Source organism: Sorex fumeus, unplaced genomic scaffold (assembly GCF_029834395.1).
Source record: "Sorex fumeus unplaced genomic scaffold, SorFum_2.1 ptg000043l, whole genome shotgun sequence".
Classification (NCBI taxonomy): domain Eukaryota; kingdom Metazoa; phylum Chordata; class Mammalia; order Eulipotyphla; family Soricidae; genus Sorex; species Sorex fumeus.
In genome coordinates, this window is record NW_026606100.1 from 5,464,614 (window position 1) to 5,489,253 (window position 24,640).

At 54.2% G+C, this 24,640-nt stretch overlaps 2 protein-coding genes across 4 annotated transcripts in view; one reads left to right on the forward strand and one right to left on the reverse strand.

The window, feature by feature from the left end:
* The window catches only part of TXNRD2 (thioredoxin reductase 2), a 54,599-nt gene extending 49,408 nt beyond the window's left edge, over window positions 1–5,191 (reverse strand). For both annotated transcript variants that reach the window (XM_056120346.1, XM_056120345.1), the window contains exon 1: window positions 5,042–5,191. In XM_056120346.1, the coding sequence (XP_055976321.1) occupies window positions 5,042–5,144 (103 nt within the window). In that variant the 5' untranslated portion in view covers window positions 5,145–5,191. The remainder of the gene's footprint in view (window positions 1–5,041) is intronic.
* COMT (catechol-O-methyltransferase) lies at window positions 5,081–23,351 on the forward strand. Of its 2 annotated transcripts, none has more exons than XM_056120350.1 (5): window positions 5,081–5,202; window positions 17,906–18,185; window positions 18,614–18,807; window positions 18,999–19,130; window positions 22,676–23,351. In XM_056120350.1, exons 2-5 carry the CDS (start codon window positions 17,906–17,908, stop codon window positions 22,874–22,876), a joined length of 807 nt encoding a protein of 268 aa, XP_055976325.1. In that variant the 5' UTR covers window positions 5,081–5,202; the 3' UTR covers window positions 22,877–23,351. The 2 variants fall into 2 exon arrangements, with proteins under 2 accessions (XP_055976325.1, XP_055976324.1); XM_056120349.1 differs by lacking the exon at window positions 5,081–5,202 and adding an exon at window positions 6,119–6,249.
* Window positions 23,352–24,640: the final 1,289 nt, after the last annotated feature.

A 24,640-nucleotide genomic window follows, 5' to 3' on the forward strand; every position in this document is an offset into this window, starting at 1 on the left:
CCCTACCGAGGTCACCAGTCACCTCCCACGAGCGGCTCTCCAGCACATCCACGGCCCCAGAAGCACAAGGACTTAATGCAGAACCCAGCAGCTTGGAGCAGAAAAGTGAACGGACTATGCGTTGATCCAGGCCATCAAGTCTGCCGGAGGGGGAAGGGTGTTGCCCCATTCGCCCTCTCCTCTCTGGAAAGAAAGATGGCGGCCACATGGGAGCCTTGTGGACAGCAGGTATGAGCCGGGAGTGTGGGGGCGACTAAAACCTCATGGGAAGGGGGGCGTTCCGGTCCGTCCTTCACGCCCTACCGAGGTCACCAGTTGCCCCCCACGAGCGGCTCCCCAGCACGGCCACAGCCCCAGAAGCACAAGGGCTTAATGCAGAACCCAGCAGCTTGGAGCAGAAAAGTGAAAGGACTATGCGTTAATCCAGGCAATCATTTCTGCCCAGAGGGGAAAGGGTGTTGCTCCCTTCCGCCCTCCTCCCTCTGGAAAGAAAGATGGCAGCCACATGGGAGCCTTGTGGACAGCAGGTATGAGCCGGGGGTGTGGGGGCGACTAAAACCTCATGGGAAGGGGGGCGTTCCGGTCCGTCCTTCACGCCCTACCGAGGTTACCAGTTGCCCCCCACGAGCGGCTCTCCAGCACAGCCACGGCCCCAGAAGCACAAGGACTTAATGCAGAACCCAGCAGCTTGGAGCAGAAAAGTGAACGGACTATGCGTTGATCCAGGCCATCAAGTCTGCTGGAGGGGGAAGGGTGTTGCCCCATTCGCCCTCTCCTCTCTCGAAAGAAAGATGGCGGCCACATGGGAGCCTTGTGGACAGCAGGTATGAGCCAGGAGTGTGGGGGTGACTAAAACCTCATGGGAAGGGGGGCGTTCCGGTCCGTCCTTCACGCCCTACCGAGGTCACCAGTTGCCCCCCACGAGCGGCTCCCCAGCACGGCCACAGACCCAGAAGCACAATGACCTAATGCAGAACCCAGCAGCTTAGAGCAGAAAAGTGAAAGGACTATGTGTTAATCCAGGCAATCATTTCTGCCCAGAGGGGAAAGGGTGTTGCTCCCTTCCGCCCTCCTCCCTCTGGAAAGAAAGATGGCGGCCACATGGGAGCCTTGTGGACAGCAGGTATGAGCCGGGGGTGTGGGGGCGACTAAAACCTCATGGGAAGGGGGGCGTTCCAGTCCGTCCTTCACGCCCTACCGAGGTCACCAGTCACCCCCCACGAGCGGCTCTCCAGCACAGCCACGGCCCCAGAAGCACAAGGACTTAATGCAGAACCCAGCAGCTTGCAGCAGAAAAGTGAACGGACTATGCGTTGATCCAGGCCATCAAGTCTGCCGGAGGGGAAAGGGTGTTGCCCCATTCGCCCTCTCCTCTCTGGAAAGAAAGATGGCGGCCACATGGGAGCCTTGTGGACAGCAGGTATGAGCCGGGAGTGTGGGGGCGACTAAAACCTCATGGGAAGGGGGGCGTTCCGGTCCGTCCTTCACACCCTACCGAGGTCACCAGTTGCCCCCCACGAGCGGCTCTCCAGCACGGCCACGACTCCAGAACACAGAAACCAATTTCTTAACTATCTGACTTTCAGTAGAAATACTTCCAGGGTCAATAGGTAAAATAGCAGAAATCCAAAACCAACATTTAATTCTTGAACCCAGCTGTAGAAAGCAAATCACTTCACAATGCTTTTTCAGCATGTCTGATTTGGGGGGGGGGGGGGGGGTAAACTCTAAATAATAGTGGTGAATCTTTTATTGGAACAATGAATCTAATCAAAGCAGATAGAGTGTTAACTAGAATTCATCTGCCTCACAGGGACGGGGAGGGGTGGGGGGTGGGGTTTTATTGGGGTTCTTCATGGTAAAAAATAAGTATTGGTAAAGGGAAATGTGTTTGATATCTGCATGACTGAGACATAAACCTGAAAGCTTTGTAACCTTTCCCACAGTGATTCAATAAATAAATAAAATAAAATAAAAAATTTAAAAAAAAAAAAGAAAAATATTGGGGGCCATATTCACTGTGCTCAGGGGTCACACCTGGTAGTGCTCGGGGGACTATATTTGGTGCTGGGGATCAAGCCAGGATCAGCTGTGTGCAAGACAAGTACCCTAACTGCTATACTATTCTCTGACTCCAAAATTTGCCTTTTAGAACAAAAGCAACAGGTGCTGGCACGGATATGGCGAGAAAGGGACCCTCCTCCATTGCTGGTGGGAATGCCAACTGGTTCAGCCCTTTTAGAAAACAGTATGGACGATTCTCAAAAAATCAGAAATTGAGTTCCCATTTGACCCAGCAATACCACTCCTGGGAATATATCCCAGAGAGGCAAAAAAGTACAGTCGAAGTGACATCTGCACTTGTTTGCTCATTGCAGCACTGTTTACAATAGCTAGAATCTGAAAAAAACCTGAGTGCCCGAGAACAGATGACTGGTTAAAGAAACTTTGGTACATCTACACAATGGAGTACTATGTAGCTGTTAGAAAAGATGAAGTCATGAAATTTATATACAAGTGGTACTACATGGAAAGTATCATGCTAAGCGAAATGAGTCAGAAAGAGCGGGATAGACACAGAAAGATTGCATTCATCTGGGGAACATAAAGTAACAAAATAGGAGACTAACCCCAAGAACAGCTGAGATAAGTACCAGGAGGTTCACTCCATGGCTTGGAGGCCAGTCACACATGCTGGGGGAGAAGGCAGCTCAGATAGAGAAGGGAGCACCAAGTAAAGGGTGTTGGAAGGATCCTCCCAGGATGGGAGATGCATGCTGAAAGTAGACTAGAGACCAAACATGATTGCCACTCAATGCCTCTTTTGCAAACCACGGCACCCAAAAGGAGAGAGAGAACAAGGAGGAATGCCCTGCCACAGAGGCAGGGTGGGATGGGGGGGATGGAGGGGAGAGGGATACTGGGATCAGTGGTGGTGGAGAATGGGCACTGGTGGAGGGATGGGTATTCAATCATTGTATAACTGAAACCCAAGCACAAAAATTTGTAAATCTACAACTGTACCTCATGGTGTTTCACTAATAAAAATCTAAATAAAAATAAATAAAAATTTGCCTTTTAAACACATGGTAGGAGAGCCAGAGAAATAGCTCATATGATAGAATCAAAGCCTAGTGAATGCAAGGCTGAGTTAGATCTCTGACACTGCATGACACCCCCAAGCAACACCGGAGATGGCCCTGGGCTCCCCTAAGTACTACCAGTCAAGAGGTGCTGCACCCTGGGTAAGCAAGGCCAGAAGCAGCTCCACCCCCAGCTCTGCTGAAAGTAGAACCTATAAAAACAAATATGTAGCAGGGTTCAGGTAGCCTGCTGAGAAGGTCCCCAAAGGCCCCCTAAAGAAGGCAGAGTGAGCTCAGCCCTGTGGGTGCTACGCAGAGGCAAACCTGGTTACTCAGCTGATGCCATCATGGCCAGGCAAACTGAGCTGGGCCCAGGGCTCAGCATCCCCAAAGGTGCATCCTTTCATTCGTTGCTGCTGCTTGAATGCGGTGCCTGGCCCATGGCCACCCAAGGGAGCCCCGAGTAGCTGTCCCCAGTACAGTGGTTTCTGGTGGCAGGTGATGGGAAACAGGTGGCACCCATGCCACTGTCATTGTCTATTGGGAGGGGGTGGAGTGAATTATTGGCCTTGAAGCCTGGGCAGAACAGCTGGCCTCTTGCTCTCAGAAGCTGGGGTCGGGGGGAGTCGGGATACTGGGAACATTGGTGGTGGAGAATGGGCACTGGTGGAGGGGTGGGTACTCGATCACTGTATGACTGAAAATCTGTAAGTCTGCAACTGTACCTCACGATGACACATTAAAAAATTAAAAGCTGAGGGGGTTGAAATGACTCAAACTCAAAAGTAAGGTGGAGTTCATGCAATATTCAATCAGCCTAATCAGTGGCTGAATAAACAGCAGTATCCTACATAAAAAAAAAATGACTCAAACTCAAACTGGCCTTGGGAATCAGGGCCGGCTGTGTGTCCCCGGGTGCTCTCCCTACCAGCTCTGACTGAGGATTTCCCCTCCTTGAAGCCCACCTGGAACTCTCCCATGGCTACAAGGCTTGTTCCAAGGCACCTGCAGGGGTCAGGCTGGCCACAGGAAGCTCCTGGTGGCAGAGCATGGAACTCCCACCTAGCAGGCTGTGGGCTCCAATGCCCAGATGCTTTAATCCTCTGAATTCCCACTGGACACAAACAAAAATCAGGGCCGCCTAGAAACAGCCCTGCGTTTCCATGTCAGAAGCTGGTTTCGCCCCTGCCCAGCAAGGCTAGCCACAGACTCAGTGCCCCAAGGCCATGCTGCACTCAGCCTTGTGACTTTACCTTTGGACACCGCCACTGCGGCCGCGGTCAGCCTTCACCTGGGCCTCACTCAGGGACTGCGGGGCAGACTGTGCCCAGGGAGGCACCGGCCATGCTGCCTAGGCAGAGAGGGTGCGCGGTGGCCAGCCCTGACAGGCACAGACCATTCCTCAAGGCCAAGTGCTTAGTGCCCGGCCTAAACTCAGGCGCTTATGGTTTGGTCGGTGGCCCTTGCTGCATCCAGGAAGGAGAGCCTTGTGTCCCCCGGCCAGCCCCAAACACACCCCCACCCAGCGTGTGTACTCAGCGCCCCCTGGCTCCCCAGTGCCCACCACGGATCCCTTGCATTTATAAGAGAAAGCACCTGCTGCAGCTGCCCGCTAGGGTCCTGGATGCGACTGCTAACTTTGCTGGGGGTGCTCCCCCAAACCTCAGGAGGCCCCGACCTCTGGCTGGACCCCCTCACCTACAAAGGGGGTCGAGGGTCGCAGCTGAAAACTGCGGAATTCCGGTTGCAGCCAAAGCGGGTGTTCCCGGAGCGTGCGTGTGTTGGGGTGAGGGGGTCGCCCGCCTCCACGTGGGTCACCCCGGGGACCGCCCCCGCCGCACCACGGCCCGCGGACAGCGCCGTCCGGCCCCTCCCCCACGCAGCCCCCGCGGTCGGCACGGCCGCCCCGGGGTCACGCCGGAGCCCGCGCCGCGCCGCGCCGCGCCGCCCCGCCCTACCTGCTGCGCCCGTCGCCGCGGCCCGCGCCCCCGCGCCCAGCGCCCGCAGCCGCGCCCCGCAGCGGCCGCGCGCTCCCCGCAGCGCCGCGCTCAGAGCGGCCATCGCGCCGGGGCCTCGCGGGAGCCGGGGCTGCCCGCCGCGCTGCCTGCGCCCGCCGAGCGTGAGTCCCGGGAGCGAGGCCCGCGGGCCTGGGGGCGGGAGCCGAGCTGAGCCGAGGCGCCCGCGGCACCTGCCCTGCCGGGGGAGCCCGGCGCCGGCTGGGTGCGATGACCCGATTGGCGGGGTGGGGTGGTTGGGGTGGGGTGGGGGCGGGGTGGGGTGGGGAGGGGGGTGCGGGGCGTCCAGCTGGGCTGGGCGGAAGCAGAAGACTCGGAGACGGACACGGGGGAACCGGGCGGGGGTCCCGAGCCCAGAGTGGATGCCTGTTTTTCTCCCGGGAGGATTTTGACCTGCTGGGCTCGGGTCCAGGACCAGATCTCGCTGCCGGAAGATGTGGCTTGGGGCTGGGAGCAGAGGCTGGGAGTGGAGGGTGACCTGAGACCGGGGCTGCTCCTGGCTCGAGGACTCCGATCCAAGGGGACCTCCTACAGGGCTTTGCATTCTGGGTGAATAGTCCTTCTTCTGATTGTTTAGTTACTTAGAACGCAGGAACCCCGGGTCAATCTCTAGCACCCCACAGCCCCCTGTTATAACAACAGCGCCAGAAGTAACCCCCAGAAAAAAAATTAAAAAGAGCCGTGAGTAGCTGGGTATGTTGTCGGGTGTGGCCCCCCTATCTCCCAATAAAGGTTCTCTCCCCTTTCAGGAAAATGGTTAGAACCGCACAAATGATATAAGAAGAAAACCAAACCAAAAAAAACCCTCTGGAGCCAACAGAAGTCCAATAAAAGCTTTATCTGGGATGTGTAGAGGCCCCGGCATACTACAATTAGAATGCCCGTTAAAGCTCTCTAACTCCCAAAGGGGAGCCAAAGACTGCCCAGGAAAAGCTGACCAATCCCCGCGAGTCAACTTTCCACCAATCAGAACTGTACTGCAGGAACGCTTCGTTTGCATAAATGTCGCGAAGTGAAAGCTCACGGTTCCTTTGCGGTGTCAGAGCTCCTATTGCTCTGGGAAGCTCTCTGGTCGCAGCTCTAGTGCTTCACTGTGCCTTGTTTTTCCTGAACTGCAGTTCTGAGGCCCCTGCCAAAGACCCAAATAAGTGGTGAGTTGAGAGATACACGCTGTGGTTGCTTTAATTTAACTTGCCCAGACTTTGGCTGTCTGATCACCAGGCTGGAACGCAAACCCCTGTGAGACTGGGTCAGGGCGATGTGATCTCAGCTCCCGTTGAGAATCTGGAGAAAGGGGTAGTCACATGGCCCGACTGAGGAACGTTTCTGCCATTTTTTTTTACAGCCAGGGACTTCTCTGTCCTTTTTTGGTTTGGTTGGTTTGTTTTGTTGGGAGGCTGCATCTGGTGGTCCTCAGGGCTTCTGGCTTTGAACTCAGGGATCACTCCTGGCAGGCTCAGGGAACCCCATGGAGTGCCGGGGGGTTGAACCCAATTCAACTGTGTGTAAGGCAAACACCCTGCCCACTGTGCTAGCACTCCTGCCCACTTTCGGGTCCCTAAGGGGAGCTGCAGGGCCCAGGGAGGAAGAATATCGCAGGTTAATTCAGACGATCCTAAAGGAAGGGCAGATTTTACTCAGTAGCCACTGTTAGCAGCAGCTGCTAAACTTTGTTCTGATTTGCTCAGGTGCCTTGGTGGTAGAAAGGGAGGAGGGAGTAAGGAGTGGAGACAGCAGAGAGCTTGAGAGTCTCAGAGGAGCAAAATTTTATAAAAAGCAGACTAGGGAGTTTGTCCTTCTGGGTTGGCCAACAGGCTCTTGTGGCTGGGTTCGTCCCCAAGCTCTCGGGCTGGAGATGGGCTCCTGGCCACGGGTGCTGGCTGAACAGCTCATTCTTCTGGTTGTTTAGTTACTGAGGTAACAGGGTCACAGTCATGTGGATGGCAAGGCTTTGGGTGCAACTTAATTGCCCCTTCACCACCAACAAAGTGTCCAGAGTCCTCCATCTCTGTACTGTGTCCCCCGCTCGTCCCCCTCTTTGCTCCCAGCCCCCACCCCTCCTCCGGAGATGAGGGTCACACCTCGGGAACTTCAGTTCTAGTGTGAAAGTTCTGGTCTGTTTGCATTAGGTAGCCTATTTCCTTGCTTGTTGCTTTACATACGATATATGAATGAACTCTCCTGACTTTTGTCCCTCTCCAACTGATCTACTTTGCTCAATTTGACGCCCTCTACTTCCTTTCTGGTTGCTGGGTTGCAGGGATAAAGGGTTGTCAGGCCAGGGTCCCTGCTGACCTCTGTTGTTTGTCTTTGTCAGAGAAGGAATTCCAAGATAAGAGTGTAGATAGTAGAGATTTATGAAGGAGATAATAAAGGGAGGTAAGGATATAACCAGGAAACATGGATGCTGGTGTTCTCGAGGTAGTCGCTGGGTTTGGGGGTGAGGGCTTTTTAAGGAGTAAGATACTAGGGGTTGGGCAAATAGGGGTAGTTGCATATGCTCATACAGACTGCATGCTTGCTCATACATTGCATGTGTTATTAGCATCTGATTATGCAGCGAGGAATTCGGGTAATATATATTTGGGGCTTAATGAGAAGAAAAGTGAAATAAGAACTATTTGTGGCAGGAAATGTACACTGGTGAAGGAATGAGTATATGACTGGAACAGTATATGACTTGGAACAGTATATGACTGTAACCCAATCATGAACAACTTTGTAACTATGTATCTCACTGTGATTCAATAAAAAATAAATATTTTTTTAAGTAAAAAAATAAAGTAAAGTAAAATAAGACCAAGGTACTACTGAACTTCCACCACCAACTGGCTGGAGCCAGTTTGAGCTCTCTCTTTGTTTTGCTTTTGGCCATAGAGCTCAGCACTTACTCCTGGCTCTCCTCTCAGGGATTATCCCTGGCTGTGCTCTGGAAATGTATGGGGTATCGGGAATCAAACCCGGGTCAGCCCCGTGCCAGGCAAGCGCTCCACCCACTGTACTATTTCTCCAACCCAGCTCCCCCTGTTTTTCATCAGACACATGAGATGGTCTAAATTGCCTGATGGAGAAATTTTCCCATTTTCTCTTTCCTTTTCCCTTCACCCACTCCTTCACGGCACTCACCTTACTAGCTCTAATTAGAGAATTCCATCCCTAATTCTTTTGGGTGATTGAAGGATGGCAATTCACCTTCTGTATCTGCTCTGGCTGAGTTGGGGCCCTGTGTAGCCTGGGAATGAATCCTTGGGCAGCCTGAAGTAGATGCCTCAGAGGCAGTGCAGTTCTGAGTTTGGTGTTTGGTGGAAGTCTTTGTATGATCAACATTTTTATATGGAGCTTTCGCATTCTATAAGAAATAAGTTTGACAAAAAGATTACGCAAGTGGGGTTTAAAGTGAGTGGGTTCTGTGGGGCTGGAGCGATAGCACAGCAGCACGCAGCTGGCCCGGGTTTGATCCCAGCATCCCATATGATCCTCCGAGCACTGCCAGGAGTAATTCCTGAGTGCAGAGCCAGCAGAAACCCCTGAGCATCATAGGTGTGGTCCAAACAAAAACAACAAATGAGCAGGTCCAAGAAATAGTGCAGCTGGCAAGGTGCTTGCCTTATTTGTGGCCGCCCGAGTTCAATCCCTAGCACCACATCTGCTCCCCTGAGAATTTCCTCTGAGATGAAGGCAGGAGTAAGCTCTGAGCTTCACCAGGTGTGACCCAGAATTTAAAACAAAAGAAAGAAAAAATGAAGAAAAATCAAAACAAAATGCAGATCAGACTGGAGAGATAGTACCAGGATTAGGACCCTGCACGCGACTGACCCTGCATGATCCTACATGGCCCTGCATGGTCTTCTGAGCATCACTAGGTGCAGCCCTGGAGGCCCTCAAGCATTACTGGATGGTCCTGGGTATCACTGGGATTGCCCAGGTCATCCCTGGCATCGCAAAATCTCAGAAGCACCGAATCCTTGGACCTTTGTATTGAACTGCTGGTTCTGTGAGATGAGAATGGTCAGGAGGGGCCTCACACCTCCTGACCACTGCTTTTGGGAAGGGCAACCCCCCCCCAAGAAAAAATAATAAAAGCACACTGGTAATCTAAGGAATTTTGTTTTAACAAAGGGTAAAGCAAACTCTAGGGAACAGTCAGCTGACCTGGGTTCAACCCCCAGCATCCCTTATGGTCCCTCAAGCACCGACAGTAATAATTCCAGAGTGCAGAACCAGAAGTAACCCCTGTGCATTGCCGGGTGTGAACCAAAAAGTCAAAAAAAAACAAAAACAAAAAAAAAACGAGCCTTTAGTGCCCTAGACATAGTATAGAGGTTAAGGCACTTACTTTGCATGTAGCTTTGCATATAGTGCCTTACTCACCAGACACTGCACGTGGTCCCCAACACCCCACCAGGATCGATCCCTGAGCACTGGATATGGCCCCCAAACAAACAACAAAAAAGAGAAACCAAACTCCAGTTTGGGCATCAGTCTGCTATTGATGTTTAAGCTCATTTGAGAAACCTCTCTGCAGGCTGTGAGATAGTTCATTGGGCTGAAGCCCTGGCTCTGCATGCAGGAAGCATAGGTTCCATCCCTGAGCACTGCCGGGAGTACCCTCTGAGCACTGCCAAGTTCACCTAAAGGCAAACAAGAAAATTATGTTTAATATGGACAACTCTGAAGGTTTACCTGTTTCATTAAGACAACAGTTTTATTTATTTTTTGTTTGTTTGTTTTGGGGGCCACCCCTAGCTGTGCTCAGGACTTAATCCTGGCTCTGCACTCAGGCATCACTCCTAGAGGTGCTCAGAGGACCATATGGAAGCCAGGGATCAAACCTGGGTGAGCCTATGCCAGCAAACTGGCATACCCACTGTGCTCTCTCTCTGACCCCTAGGCAATAGTTTTAAACTAGTCTTATTTACCAGAGATTTACCCAAATTGCATGGACTTAGAAAACACCGATTTGTTTTTTTATATTTCTAGAGTTTTAGGAAGATTTAATTTATATAAACACTTCTCTCTAAACAGATTAGGATGAAACTCCATTAAGGATTTTTATACGTCAATTTGGTAATACCTTCTGGAAGTAGGGAAATATGCTTATGATAGTTTATATACCATGTTTTATTGTATGTTTCATGTTTCATAAATATACAGATGCAAATAGAGATTTTAGGACTTTCATTTAAACATTTTAGCTTTGTGTCAGGCCTAATTACAGTGACATATGAAGCTCACTAGTTTACAAGGTTTGGGCTGTGTCTTTGCTCCGTTTTATACTTTCATCCAAGTTGTGCTTCTAGATCCGGGGTGCAGTGGAAGAGCAAAGGTTTTCTCCAGTTTGAGCAGGGGGTCTTTAAGATTCTCCCCACCCCCACCCCATATAACCTTAGGAAAATGTGAGCTAAATGCTTCAATTTGCTCCTTCCCCCACTCGTCCCCCCTTTTCCTGGCTTCAGATGGTCACCTTGAGACCTTGAAATCCTTAGTGTGTCAGGGTCCCAAAGTTCCAGAGATGGGAAGGGGAGATGTGTAGGGGTGCTGAGGTAGGAGGTTGAAAGGGATGGTTGAGAGGACACTGGAGGGCGGAAGCCATGAGGTCTCAGAGGAGTAACATTGAGGCTAACTTTAGTTTTCAGTGGAATCCATAGAGGCTCCAAATTCTCCTTTAAAAATCGCAGCAGCCCAAACAGGAGGGGACAGGGTTAGCGTGATAGAGTCAGCAGGAGTGCAGGTCGCTAGTGGCAGTTGGCAAAGAAGCACCTGTGGAAGGAGCAGGGTCCGATAGACAAAGATTTGCTGGGGGGTGGGGGGTAGGAATGCTGACTCTGGTGATGGGTTTGGAGTTGGAACATTGAATGCCAGAAACTGTTATCAACAGCTTTGTAAACACAGTGAATAAATTAAAAATACATTTAAAAAAAAAAAGGCTAGGATTGGAGTGATAGCACAGCGGGTAGGGCATTTGCCTTGCACATGCCAGACCGGGGTTCAATTCCCAGCATCTCATATGGTCCCCCGAGCACCACCAGGCGTAATTCCTGAGTGCATGAGCCAGGTGTAACCCCTGTGCATTGCTAGGTGTGACCCCAAAGAGAAAAAAAAAGGCCTTATGACTGGAGAAATAGGGAAGGCTTGCATGCAGCCTATCTGAGTTCAACCCCAGGTCCCCCTGTCCCCACCCGCAGGGATCCCTGAACACAGAGGCAAGACCTGAGCAATACCAGGTAGAGCCTGACAACAAGTAACATCCTTGGTTAGTTGGTGTTATCAGGAAAAAATGCTGATGGGTGGATGAAGCAGATAAATATTTGTTGTGCCCCTGTAGTGTGCAATGGCTAGCTAAACAAGCACTTGGAAGGAAGAAAATTTAATTGAAAGAGAGAGGGGGCTGGCGAGGGAAGAGGCCTCCCAGGTGCCAGTAAGGATTTCCAGATTAGGAGAAACCTTCCAGAAAAAGTCTGACCTCTGCCCCAGCTTCAGAGAGTCTGTCCATCAAGATGCATCGCCAACCCCCACATGTCCCAAGGAGCCTCTGCAGCGCAGTGGAACCAGGCCTCTGTCATGTTCAGCCCCAGGGGCAGGGCTGGAACTGGACAACTGCTGGGCGTGGCTTGCAGAATCTGTGCTGACCAGACACTTCCAGCTTTCTTGGTCTGCAGGGTGGATGGCCAGCACCCCCTTCCTTCCCGGATGCTCACCCCAGAGGCATTCCTGGCCCTGTGACCCCTACAAAGGACTCCTGGACTCATCCTTTCCCCAGGAGGCCACGCTGGCCTGCCTGCTTCTGCTGAGAGTTCTCTGTGCTCTCAGGCTGCCCTCAGCTCAGAGCCCTGGTGCTCCAGGTTGAAGGACTTTGCACTGCCCCTCAGTCACTAGGGTCCTTTTCCTCCGTGGGCTTCCAGGAGTGCGGGCGAGACCACAGAGACTTCAGACTGAGGTGGCAGCAGTAGCAGCTCCAGATCTCCACAAAGGGCCTGCACTATTCCCTTTCACACACGAACTTGACTGATTGATTTTGCTTACTTTTGGATTTGGGGGGCCACACATGGCAGTGTTCACAGAGCCACATATGGTGCCAGGGATTGAGCACGCAAGACAGATGCCCTCGCCCTCTGTGCCATCTTCCTGGCCTCTCTTTTATGGGAATTGAAATGGATCTAAAGGTGCCGAGTTTATCTTTTGAAAGAATGTTGCCCTGCCTTCCCATGGTGGTTGATGCTGTGATAACTTGAGTGTGTGTGATCGGGGGTCCCCATCCCCAGTCCTGATCCCCCTTGGGAGCCCCACTTCAGGTTTGTGGTACTTGTTCACTTGGTTGTGCTCCTGGAGCCGTGCTCCTGAGGTTTCAGAGTTTTGTACATGTATCACACTTTTATCGTAGAGGGGCCCTCCCAAGCAGTGTTCAGGGGCTCCAGGCATCACTCACTGTACTTCTCAGCCAATCTGGCCGAGCTGTTCAGTGCTTAGGGCCCAAGGATGCAGAGCTGCTTGGCCCCTTGCTGCTGGGGACCACCAGGGCTGCTCCAGCAGTGTGGCGCTGGGGGATTGGAGGTGGGGAGGGCGTGTCATGCTCAGGTTCAAACTTAGGTCTCAGATGTTGAGATAGTGTGACAGGCTGGAGCACGTGTTCTTCTTGCAGGAGACCCGGGTTTGGTTCACAGCACCACATGGTCCCCCCAAACCTGCCAGCAGTGAAGGGTGAGCCCCCAGGCACTGAGATGTACTCTTTAGTTGCTCTTCTGATGTGCATGTGTGTGTCTGTGGGGGTGGGGGGGGGCTGGCAGCAGTGCTTGTAATGTCTTTTTTGTTTGCACATAAACACACACACACACACACACACACACCCCTGATCGGGACAGTAGATGTCAGGAGCACACTGCATGCATGCGGGCAGCCCTGGGAATCAAACTCACAGTCCCACGCTTGCAGAGCAAGCCCTTTCATCATCGCTGGCCCCTTAAGGAATTTAGCGTGTCATTCTTGAGGCTTATTTGCAATGTAGATATGAAAATATTTACACTGCCTTGAGGCCGGAGAGGTACTTGCGTTGCATGGGGCTAGCCCTGGCACCCCAAATGGACCCCCGAGTCCGCCAAGAGTGATCCCTGAGCCAGGTGTAAATCCTGAACAACCAGCAGTTGTGACCCCCAAACAAAAAAAAGAAGTAAAGAAAAGAAAGGAAGGGAAGGAGAGAGGAAGAAAGAGATAAAGGGAGGAAGGAAGGAAAGAGGGAGGGAGGGAAAGAAAGAAAAAGAGGAAAGAAAGAGGAAAGAAGAAAAGAGAGGAAGGAAAAGGAGGGAAGGAAGGAAGGAAGGAAGGAAGGAAGGAAGGAAGGAAGGAAGGAAGGAAGGAAAGCTGGAGCAATACACAGCAGGTAGGGCGTTTGCCTTGCACTTGGCCAACCAGGGTTCGATTCCCAACATCTCATATGGTCCCCAGGGGTAATTCCTGAGTGCAGAACCAGGAGTAGACCCTGTGCATCGCCAGGTGTGACCCAAAAATCCAAAGAAAGAAAGAAAGAAAGAAAGAAAGAAAGACATTTCCTTTGAATAAAGATGAATGTACATGTCAATGTGAGAAATACTAATGAGCTGCCAAACAGGACCAACTATCTGGCTGCACTGCACAAGAGATAAGCCCAGCGAGGCGGCTTCGGAAGGAGCTGGAGGGAACAGGATGCACTCGGGCTCCTGGGGGTGGGGGCTTGGGGCTGGTGTGTGGGGTCTGTGACGGGTCGATGCACGCATTGCACGTGCTGTGGGGCTGTGGCGGGCAGATGCCGGGATAGGAAGGCCCTGTCCCTGGCTGGTAGAGGGGGACTGTGCTACCGAGCCTGGAGGTTGACGGCAGCAGCCCAGAGGCCCTCCGGATGCCTTTTTGCCCTGGGGGAGTGTGACGCCAAAGCTCTCCTCCAGCCCCTGCTCCCAAGCAGAGAATGGCATGTACTGTTCCCTTTTTGGAACTAGGAAGGCTGAAAGCAGGATTGGCTGGCTTCATTTGTTTTCCATTTGACCTTTTTTTATTAAGAAGTATACATAAATCAAAACTTAACATTTGAGAGCTGGAGCAATAGTACAACAAGTAAGGCACTTGCCTGGCACGCGGCTGACCCGGTTGCAATCCCCTGCACCCCGTAGGATCCCCCGAGCTACTTAGGAGTGATCATTGAGCACAGAGCCAAGAATAGGCCCTGAGCACCACTGGGTGTGCCCCCCTAAAGAGAGAGAGAGAGAGAGAGAGAGAGAGAGAGAGAGAGAGAGAACAACTTAGGAGGACCAGAGAGATAGTCCAGTGAATAGGGTGCTTGCCTTGCCTGCGATTGGCCTGGTTTGATCTCTGGCATCCCATATGGTCCCCCAGGACCACCAGGAATAATTCCTGTAAACCCTGCGCACAACTGGGTGTGGCCCAAAACCCAAAAACAAATACATCACATGATTGTGTCATCATTTTCACTATTTTCAGAACTTTTTCTTTCCTTTTTTAAAAATGTTTTTAATTTATTGAGGTTCTATAATTTACAATACAGTTCATGATGGCTTTTCATCATATAATTCTAACAACACATTCATCAACAGTGTACCCAACTTCTTCCCCCAAGGACCCCAACACTCCTACCTTTCTTTGTGTGTGTGTGTGTGTGTGTGTGTGTGTGTTGTGTGACTTTTTTGGGTTACACCCAGCAGTATTCAGGACTTACTCCTGTCTCTGCTACACTCAGGAATTACTCCTGGCAGTACTTGGGATGCCAGGGATTGAACTCAGATCAGCCAAGTGCAAAGCAAACGCCCTACCCACTGTACTATCTCTCAGCCCCATTTCTGCCTTTCAACTCCTCCTTCCCACCAACTTCAACTTGTGTGGATCAATTCTCCTGTTGCGTTGCCTTTGACCCTCTGTTGCTACCTTGCTGCATATCTTTTAAGTCCCAGAGAGATCCTTCTATATCTTTCCCTTTCCTTCTGACTAACTTAATTCAGCATGACATACCCTAGTTCCATCCATGTCATGAGAAATGGTATGAGTTGTTCTTTGGGGTTTTTTTGTTTCGTTGTTACTGTTTGGGAATCATATCTGGTGGTGCACAGGGGTTATTCCTGCCTCTGCACTCAGGAATCACTCCTAGTGGGACTTGCAGAACCATATGGGATGCAGGGGATTAAACCTGGTCAGCTGCGTGCTAAGGCAAGTGCCCTACCAGCTGTGCCATCATTCCAGTCCGATGTGATTCTTAGAGCTGCCTAGTATTCCATTGTGTGTCTTTACCACAGTTTCATTTTTTTTTTATTTTGCTTTATGGGTCACACCCAGCGATGCTCAGGGATTACTCCTGGCTCTGCACTCAGGAGTTACTCCTGGAGGTGCTTGGGAGACCATATGAAATGCTGGGGATTGAACCTGAGTCAGCCACATACAAGGCAAACGCCCTACCCACTGTACTATCACTCTGGCCCCTGTACCACAGTTTCTTTTTCTTTCCTTTTTTTAAAATTTTTTTATTAGTGAATCACCGTGGGGTATAGTTACAGACTTACAAACTTTCGTGCTTGTGTTTCAGTCATACAATGGTCGAGTACCCATCCCTTCACCAGTGCCCATTTTCCACCACCAATGGTCCCAGTATCCCTCCCAACACCCCCACCCCGTCCCCTCCACCCTTCCCTGCCAGAGCATTCCCTTTTGTTCTGTCTCTCCTTTTGGGTGTTGTGGTTTGCAGTAGAGGTATTAAGTGGCCATCATGTTCATTCTGTGGTCTACTTTCAGTCCACATCTCCCATCCCAAGCGGGTCCTCCTAGCAGCCTTTACTTGGTGGTCCCTTCTCTATCTGAGCTGCCTTTTCTCCCAGCATAGGAGGCCGGCTTCTAAGCTGTGGAGTAACCCTCCTGGTACTTATCTCTACTGTTCTTGGGTGTTAGTCTCCCATTCTGTACCACAGTTTCTTGATCCATTCATCTATAGTTGGGCATTTGGGTTGTTTCTATACCTTGCTGTTGTACTAGTGCAGCACTGAGCACAGGTGTGCATATATTCTTTCTAATTAATGCGTTTGTGTTTGGAAGAATATCACTGGATTATATGGGGCTTCTATTCCTGGTTTTTGGTAGAGATCTTCATATTGCTTTCCAAAGGGGCTGAACCAGGTGACATTCCCACCAGCAGTGCATGAGGTGACACTGGGGACTAAACCCATGGCCTCATGCTGGCAAGGCAGGCTCCCCATTCACTACAAAGTTCCGCATTAGCAGTGAGCAAGAGTTCCAGTTTCTCCACATCCTCAACAATATTATTATTATTAGTTTTATTCTTCTTGTTTATTATCTTATAATGTATTATTATTCTTCTGTCATTGTTCTATTATTTTCATTTGTTATTTCCATGTTGTTATCATCATCAATTTTTAGGTGCCAGGGATCAAACCCGTGGCCTCATACAATGGAGGCATGTTCTCTGACCCTGTTTGCTGGGTTTCAATAATAGCCACCCCGGTGGGTATGAAATGATTTGCTTTAGACTCGCATTTCTTCGTCATGAAGCACACTGTGCTTACTGACCGTTTGTGTCTCCTTGAAGAAACTCTGTTCAAGTCCTTTGCCCATTTTTTTTCCTTGGGGAGGGGGGTGGCGCACACCCATTGGTGCTCAGGGCTTACTCCTGACTCTGTGCTCTGAAATCACTTCTAGCGAGGCTGGGGGGCGTATCAAGGATTGAACTGGGGTCAGTCATATGTAGAGCATGTGCCTCTCCCACCATATTATCTCTCCCGCCCAAGTTTTTCATTTTAATGAAATTAAATGTGCTTATTTATTTTCTTTGGGCATCACACCTGGCAATGCTCAGGGCTTATTCTTGGCTGTGCACTCAGGAAGTACTCCTGGTGGTGCTCAGGGGACCACATGGGATACCGGGGATCGAACCTGGGTCGGATGCATGCCACGCAAACACCCTACCCACTGTGCTATCGCTCTGGACCTTGAATGTGTTTGGTTTTCTTTGGTTGCCTGTGCTTTGCACTGCATCTAAGATTCCGTCACCTTTGGGGGCAAGGCAGGGAGCAGGGGTGCGGGCGGCCCCTCGTGTGCACTCTGCCGTGTCCATGCTGCTGATGCCACCTGCAAGGCCAGTGCTTGCTCCCCCAACCCGCAGCCTCAGCCTGCCCACCACCGTCCGGTCCCTCCTCCTCAAGGTTTCAGACACTGGGGTTCAGTGCCCTGGGTTGGCCTTGACAGGTCCCCCCGCTGTGCCCCTCTGCCAGCCTGCTCCCCCTCTTTTCCCACTCAGTAAGCCCAGAGACCTGTCTGCTGCCTGGGGTTCCAGTGAGTGACCCTGAGTGACCACCAGCCCCAGCCTCAGTGTGTGTGGGGGGGAGGGAGGGTCCTGGCCATGGAGAACCAGGTGCTCCCCATGCCCCTTTTTCACTGTTTCCTTTGTTTTTTGAGCAAGGCCTGAAAGTAGGAGCCCGCCCTGAACTTGAAGCCTGCTGTGTTTCGCTGTCCAGGGGGCTGGGGCCCGGCCTGTCTGACTGGGGCCCACGTGCCCTGCCACCGTGCTGCCCTGACTGCTGGAGTGAGACCCTCGCCCATGGTGCCGGGGGTGAACTTGACTTCCTGGCGGAGGGCCCCAGCGCTCTGACTGTCCCCGAGCAGAGCGGCTGTGGGTCTGTGTGTTGCGGTGTCCCTGCTGCCCAGCTCCCGTCTGGGCTGCCCAGTGCTGACAGCTGGAGCAAGCAGAGCTGAGTGGGAGGGAGGCAGAGAGGTAGCAGCAGGAGCCAGTCCCTGAGCCCAGTGCCCCCCTGTCGCCCCTCCCAGATGCTGGAGGCTTCCCTGCTGCCGCTGGCTGCCCTCTTGCTTGGCCTGGCGCTGCTCGTGCCCCTGCTCTTCCCGAGGCTTTGGAACTTGCTGTACATGTACTGGCACGAGCAGGTCCTGCAGCGCATCTCCAACCTGCTCATGGGCAGCAGCAAGGAGCAGCGGATCCTGCGTCACGTGCTGCAGCACGCGGTGGCCGGGGACGCCCAGAGCGTGATCGAGGCCATCGACTTCTACTGCTACCAGAAGGAGTGGTCCATGAATGTGGGCGACAAGAAAGGTAGGTGGCGCAGGAGGGGACCTGGGTCTGGCTGCTGCCCTCAGGGGCCAGGGAGGCTGGGAAGGCGGCCAGTTACCTGCTGCAGACCAACTCAGCCAACAGTGCTCCGACACCCCGCCCTGTCCGATTCTGCAGAGCTGGGTGCTGTGGCACGGCTGATAGTTGGTTCCTGGAGCCTCTGGAGGGTGAGGGCATGTGACTTAGACTGCAGCGTGCCTCGCATGCCTAGCTCCTGACCTCTGGAGTTTGCACTGGGCACAGGCTCATGCCTTGATGGGACGGACACTCCCTGTCCAGACCCTGAGGGCTTCACATGGGTGCCCTGGGTGCAGGCGAGCTGGGGCCAGCCAGGGATGGTGGAGGAGGGGCCAGCAGTGTCCGGAGCCGGGTGGGGGCTGCCCCCCTGACTCTCAGCCCGACCCCCACAGGCGAGATCGTGGACGAGGTGTTGCGGGAGCAGCGTCCCTCCGTGTTGCTGGAGCTGGGAGCCTACTGCGGCTACTCGGCTGTGCGGATGGCCCGCCTGCTGCCCCCCGGCGCCCGGCTGCTCACCATCGAATTCAACCCTGACTACGCTGCCATCACCCAGCAGATGGTGGAATTCGCCGGTGTACAGGACAGGGTGTGGCACCCGCCCCCCAGAGAGAGGCTGGGGGAGAGGCGGGAGGGGAGGGCCCTGGCCACCATCCCCTAAGCTTGCTGCCAGGGTCTCTGTCCGGGCCTGGACACCCCCTTGGTCGGGGAGCTGTGGTGGTACTGACAGGCAGGCTCTTCCCCCAACTGGGCGTGACCACTCACGGAGCCTTCCTGCAGGTCACTGTGATTCTGGGGGCATCCCAGGACATCATCCCGCAGCTGAAGAAGAAGCATGGTGTGGACACGCTGGACATGGTCTTCATTGACCACTGGAAGGATCGGTACCTGCCAGACCTGCTGCTCCTGGAGGTGAGCCCAGAGCTGCCCAAGAAGGCCTGAGGCCCACACAGGGCTGAGGGCCTAAGTGTGCCCCGGCGGGGGTGGGGGCTGAGGGGAGGGTGTTGGCCTGCTGAGAACAGGAAACATGGAAGGGTAACTGGAGTCCCTGATTTGGGGTAAGGGGACCCCAGGTCTGGGTGAGGGAGGAGGGGATTCTGTACAGAGGGTTTGACCCCACCACGGCAGGACCCAGACTCCCAGGCCTGAAGGGAAAGGAAGGTGGGGACATGCCCGTTTCCCTTGTGCTGCAAAGACTGTCTTGCCTAACTTCCCCAGGAAGTGCCTTGTGCACCCCTCTGCACCCCACTCCTTAGTTCTCATCACCATGGGGATGAGGCTTGAGGCACTGCAAAGGGCCAGGAAGCAGCCGGCATGTGTGGCGCTCAGTGTGGGTCCCAGCTGGGCACATCCCAGGTGCCCCAGAAGATTCTGAGAAGCTCCTTGGCTCCCCTGGGGACTCGGGACACTGTGCCCCCCCCCATGACCGCTCTGCCTGATGGCCAGTGTAGGGCTGGCCCACACAGTGCATCCTGTGCTCACTCCCCTCAGAGTGGACACTGCCAAGCGCAGCGGGACTGTGGGTTGGGGCGAGGGGTGGGGAGCAGCCGCAACTGCTCCAACTTGCTGGAGGCCAGGCAGGGCCTCTCATCTGGAGGACGTGCTGCTGGTGCAGAAGGCCGGACAGCTGGGCCTGGGGGTTGTGGAAGGACAGGGTGTGGGGCCACTGGCCAAGGGCCCAGCACCAGGGGCCTGAAATACCAGGAAGGGGACTTTATGCCACGGAGGGTGGGCTCAGACCTGTGTTCCAGAAAGATCACTGGTGGAAGAGTGCAGAGGGTGGGTTAATGCAGATCAATACCCCCCAGGCCCCCAAAAAGCCTGAGCCCCTGCCTGGAGTGGAGTGGGGAGGGGGTTTGGGAGCTGGAAGTCAAACAGGCTGAGCCCCAGAGGCCAGGAGCGAGGCGGCTGTGAGAGGCCCACCCCCAGGGAGAGGGCAGAGGTCAGGCTGCTGACCCAGCAGGGAGGGATGAATTTTCAGCAGCTTTCTTTGGGTGTGAGAGAGAGAGAGAGAGACAGAGAGACAGAGAGAGAGACAGAGATAATTACCAGGGCTGACATTTATAGAAAAGCAGCAAATATTGCCATTTAGTAACTAGGAAACTAATAGTTTTCTCAGTGCTGTGTGCTCAGAGCTGGTAATTATCTCAGAAGACAAGAGTCGTGGCCCGGGAGCGGCGGCAGTGCACTCTCCCTGTGCGCTCTGCAGCTGGTGCCAGGGGCCCCTGGCTGCCAGGCCAGGATGCAGGACCGGGGCCAAGGGGCTGGCCGGAAGGTGGCTTTCAGCTTCGGGTGGGTGCTGCGAGAAGGCCTCGGTCTGTAGCCACAGGCCTCTCCACAGGCTGCTTTTAGGTCCTCGCCACATGGTGGCAGACTTTCCCCAGAACCAGAGGCACAGACAGACAGACACAGGCCAGAGCTTGTACCACCTCGTCATCACTCAAGCCACACATGGTCACTTCCACCTCCTTTGTCAGATAAAAGCCAGACACTGAGCGACCAGGGAGCTAGTACAGTGGGTAAAATACTAGCTTTGCGCCAGCCGACCCAGTTTTGACCCCCCATACTCCATGGTCCTCTGAGCCCTGCCAGGAGTGATCCCTGAGCACAGAATCAGGAGTAAGCACCCCCAGGCTCCCCACCCTCACCTCCACCCCAACCCCCGAAATAAATTGAGCCAGGAATCCAATGAAGAATGAGATCCGTGTCTTGGAGGAGAGGCGGCGACAGGTCATTGAGCACAGCCTAAACCAGCCCACGCTCCTGCCTGTCGGCTCTACTAATAACCGTTCCTCCCTACGAGACAGACTGGGCTTCTGGCCGGGATTCTCTGGGCCGAGGGCCGGGGTTTCTTCCACCCGGAGGCCTGTGGGGTCTAGGCCAGGCCGACCAGGCTTTCTCTCTGCCCCTGTGTGACCTACTAGGATGATGGGTCCGAGCACCTCCAAAGGCGACCGCAGTTGCTTCCTGTCCTTCCTCCTTCGGTCTCCCCTGAGTGTCTCAGGCTGTGCCACCAGTGGCCAGTGGCCTTGTGAAGCTGGCCCAGGAGGAGCCCTTCGGAGGGGCATCTCACTGTGCCGCAGGCCCTGGGCCGGGCACCCTCTGGGCTGCCTGCTCTTCTTGGTTTTTAGCCAGGAAGTTCCTTTTCTTGTTTAGTGAAAACACTCCATGATTCATGGTGGTACTTTCCGTTCTCACTTGGGAGTGCTGGACACACAGCTGTTTCCCACGCTTCTGGCTGGAGGGGCTCCCCTCTCCCACCGCGCCCCCCCACGGCCACAGGCAGGAAGTGACCCCAGGCCTGGGGCCGTATATGGCTCAGCCTCTGTATTCTTCTTTTTGGTGTTGTCCGACAGTGCCCTAGGGCTACTCCCAGCTCTGTCCTGGGGGACAGATATATCCTGGGCAGCCACATACAAGACAGCGGCTCCCCCTGGCCCCTCAGCCTCTATACTGGGTCACGCCTGGAGGACTCCATTCCTCCTGGCAGTGTGACACCCGGGAGCACTTTTTTTGTTTTATTGTGGAGGCCAGACCCAGCGGTGCTCAGGGGTTACTCCTGGCTCAGCATTCAGGGATCACTTCTGGCGGTGCACAGGGGACCATATGGGATGCCAGGGATCAAACCTGGGTTGGCTGTGTGCAAGACAAACACCGTACCCAATTGTACGTTTCTCCAGTCCCTGTTTTTATTTTCAATGTGTGAGATTTCTTGTACTCTTACACTTTATCATTATGTTAAAAAAAAAAAAAAAGCTCCATTCAGACAGGAGGCTGCCCACCAACTACCTCACCGCACCCCCTGCCGGGCTTGCCCAGGTCCCCCCAGTGGGCCTCTGCCCCCTCCTGGCAGCTCCTTCCTCTGCACTGGAGCCCAGGCCTGTGAATCAGGCTGGTTGCTGACTGATCTTCTTCGTCACTTGCTTGAGTTTGTCTGTGCAGAGACCACTGGCGGACAGGCTTGAGGCTACAGCGGTCTCCCCTCCCCAACCCTCCCCTCCCTTAGCCCTGCAGGGTCATCTGGTCAAGGACGATTCCCCTTCTAGGGAGCACCCCAGCACCCACATCTCTCCTGGAGGAGTCACATGCTCCTGGCCCTGGTGACCAAGGTGTCCACTGACCTTGAGTTGACATTGTGCCTAACTACCCACCCCCCCCCCCCCCCGTCCCAACCCTCTGCACTGGTCGTCTGCTTCACTCGTCTAGAGGCACTGAGCGAACACCCTCAGTCCACCTCGCACTAGAAACAAGGGGACCTGGAACTAAACAGAGCAATGCAGCACCAACCCCTTCCTCCGAGGGTGGAGGTGGGGCTCAAGCTCAGGTTCCGCAGCTCCTGTAGTGTGGGACTGGGGCAGCACTGAGCCGAGGGCCAGGCATGCCAAGGTACGGAGCCACCAGCCGCCAGCCGTGGCACCCCTGACCGCGACTCCCCTTCGCCTTCCTGTCCCTTGCAGGAGTGTGGTTTGTTACGGAAGGGGACGGTGGTGCTGGCTGACAATGTCATCTTCCCAGGATCCCCGGACTTCCTGGCCTACGTGCGTGGGAACAGCCGCTTTGAGTGCACTCACTTTACCTCGTTCCTGGAGTACTCGCAGGTGGTGGACGGCCTGGAGAAGGTCGTCTATAAGGGCCCGGACAGCCCAGTGCGGTCCTGACCGCCCACTCCCTGGGGCTGTCCCACCCACCCCCCCGGCTTGAAGGGGGGGGTGCTCTCTGGCTCTGGAGGATACCGTGGGCCGCCCCCTAACCTTGGTACGGCACGCTTGAGGTCCATGGTCCCCAACTGCCTGCACTCAGCCTCTGCATACACTGCCCAGCCCAAATGCACCCGCTCCCATGCAGCACCAGCGGGCAGGACCTGCGGTCAGCACTGCATCAGGCAGGCGGTGCCACCCGTGGGTCCCGCAGAGCCCGGGGCTCAGGTCCCTACAGACACAGCAGATGTGGGGTGCATGGCTGGGAACTGGGGTGTACAGCTCATCCTGAGGGGTTTCCTGAGTGTGGGACCAGCTCCCCACATACTGCTGACTTTTCTCACCTTTTTAAATAAGGGAATGCAGTTTCTTTACTAATATCCTGGATGCAAAATAATAAAAATGGAAGTTAAAGACAAACATTTAGATATGACATCCTCATGCGTTTGTTTCTGACCACGGGGCTGTCCCTTTCCTCCGGTCCCCTCGACTTGGCCACCCTGGTGCTCTCCCTGGCTACCCTGGTGCTACTCCCAGCAGTGGGGTAGCCGGGCTGCTCTGGTGGCCAGGCCCACAGCATAGGCTTCAGTTCTGCAGGGATATGTGTAGGCTGGACAGCTTCTGGGGAAAGCAGAGCAGCAGTGGGGAAGCTGAGACTGGACTCCCCAGGGCCTGGTCCTCTGGGCTTCTGGCAGGAGGCAGGCGACCAGTCCTCTGTCCTGTATCCCGCGGTGGGTGTGGGTTTGCCTCAGCCGTGGAGCCTGCACCAGTTATCTAACTGGCAGTGATGAAGCAGAGCTGCCCCCCAAGCCCCATACCGGCCCCCCACCCCAGGCCCCTCTACAGTAGCTGGGGTTCTGACCACCTCAGAGGTGCCCTAGGATCTCATCTGGGGTCCAAGGACCCCCAGGACTCAGGGAATGAGCCTGTTCTTTAGAAAGGGGACCTGGTCCCTGCTGAGTCTACACTGGACCCCAGTGACGATCCCCAGGGACACCCCTGTCCCCACCCAAAGAGGGAGGAGCCGACAGTTCCAGCAAGAGAACAGAGGCAGGCACATGACACAAAAGTTCCTTTGTTGATTTTTTTAATTTTTAAGTTTTCTTACAAAAATTCAAATATTTGCCAATACAGTTGTCTTTTGGTTTTGTCTTTAATGCTTTTCATCAGTGTTTTCTCTTCTGTTTTTAAGTCGCAAACAGCAGGCACTGAACAGCAGTCTCCCTGCGCTGCCCCTGACCCCCGAGGGGCACAAGGAGGTGTGACTGGGCCACAGCAGCCCTGGGCAGTCTTTCAGGGGAGGCCCCACCAGCCAGGGCTCCAGGCTCCCAGGGTGGGGGCTGGGTGGGGGGACAAGCACAGCCTGACCCCCATGTCTAGACTGGCCCTCTGGAGCGGCCCTACACCCCGGTCTCTGCCCTGCAGGGTAGGACTGGGGCCTGGAAGAGCACCCCCTATCCCGCCCTGCCTGGCTGCCTGCCCCCAGCTCTCCTACCGCAGGCCCCAAAGTCAGTCACGCACCCTCTCCGGGGCTTCCCCGGGCCCCTCCCACCCACCTCCTCCCCCTCACTAGCTCCCAGCACCAAGTCCAATGGCAGCGGCAGGGAGGGAGGCTGGTTCGGAAAAGTCAGCCTGACTCCGGAGAGCCACTGCCGACCCCTGCCGCCAGGGGGCGCCGAGCACCACAGCAGGGTCTGTGCAGGACGGACCTGGAGTTCCCGCCTT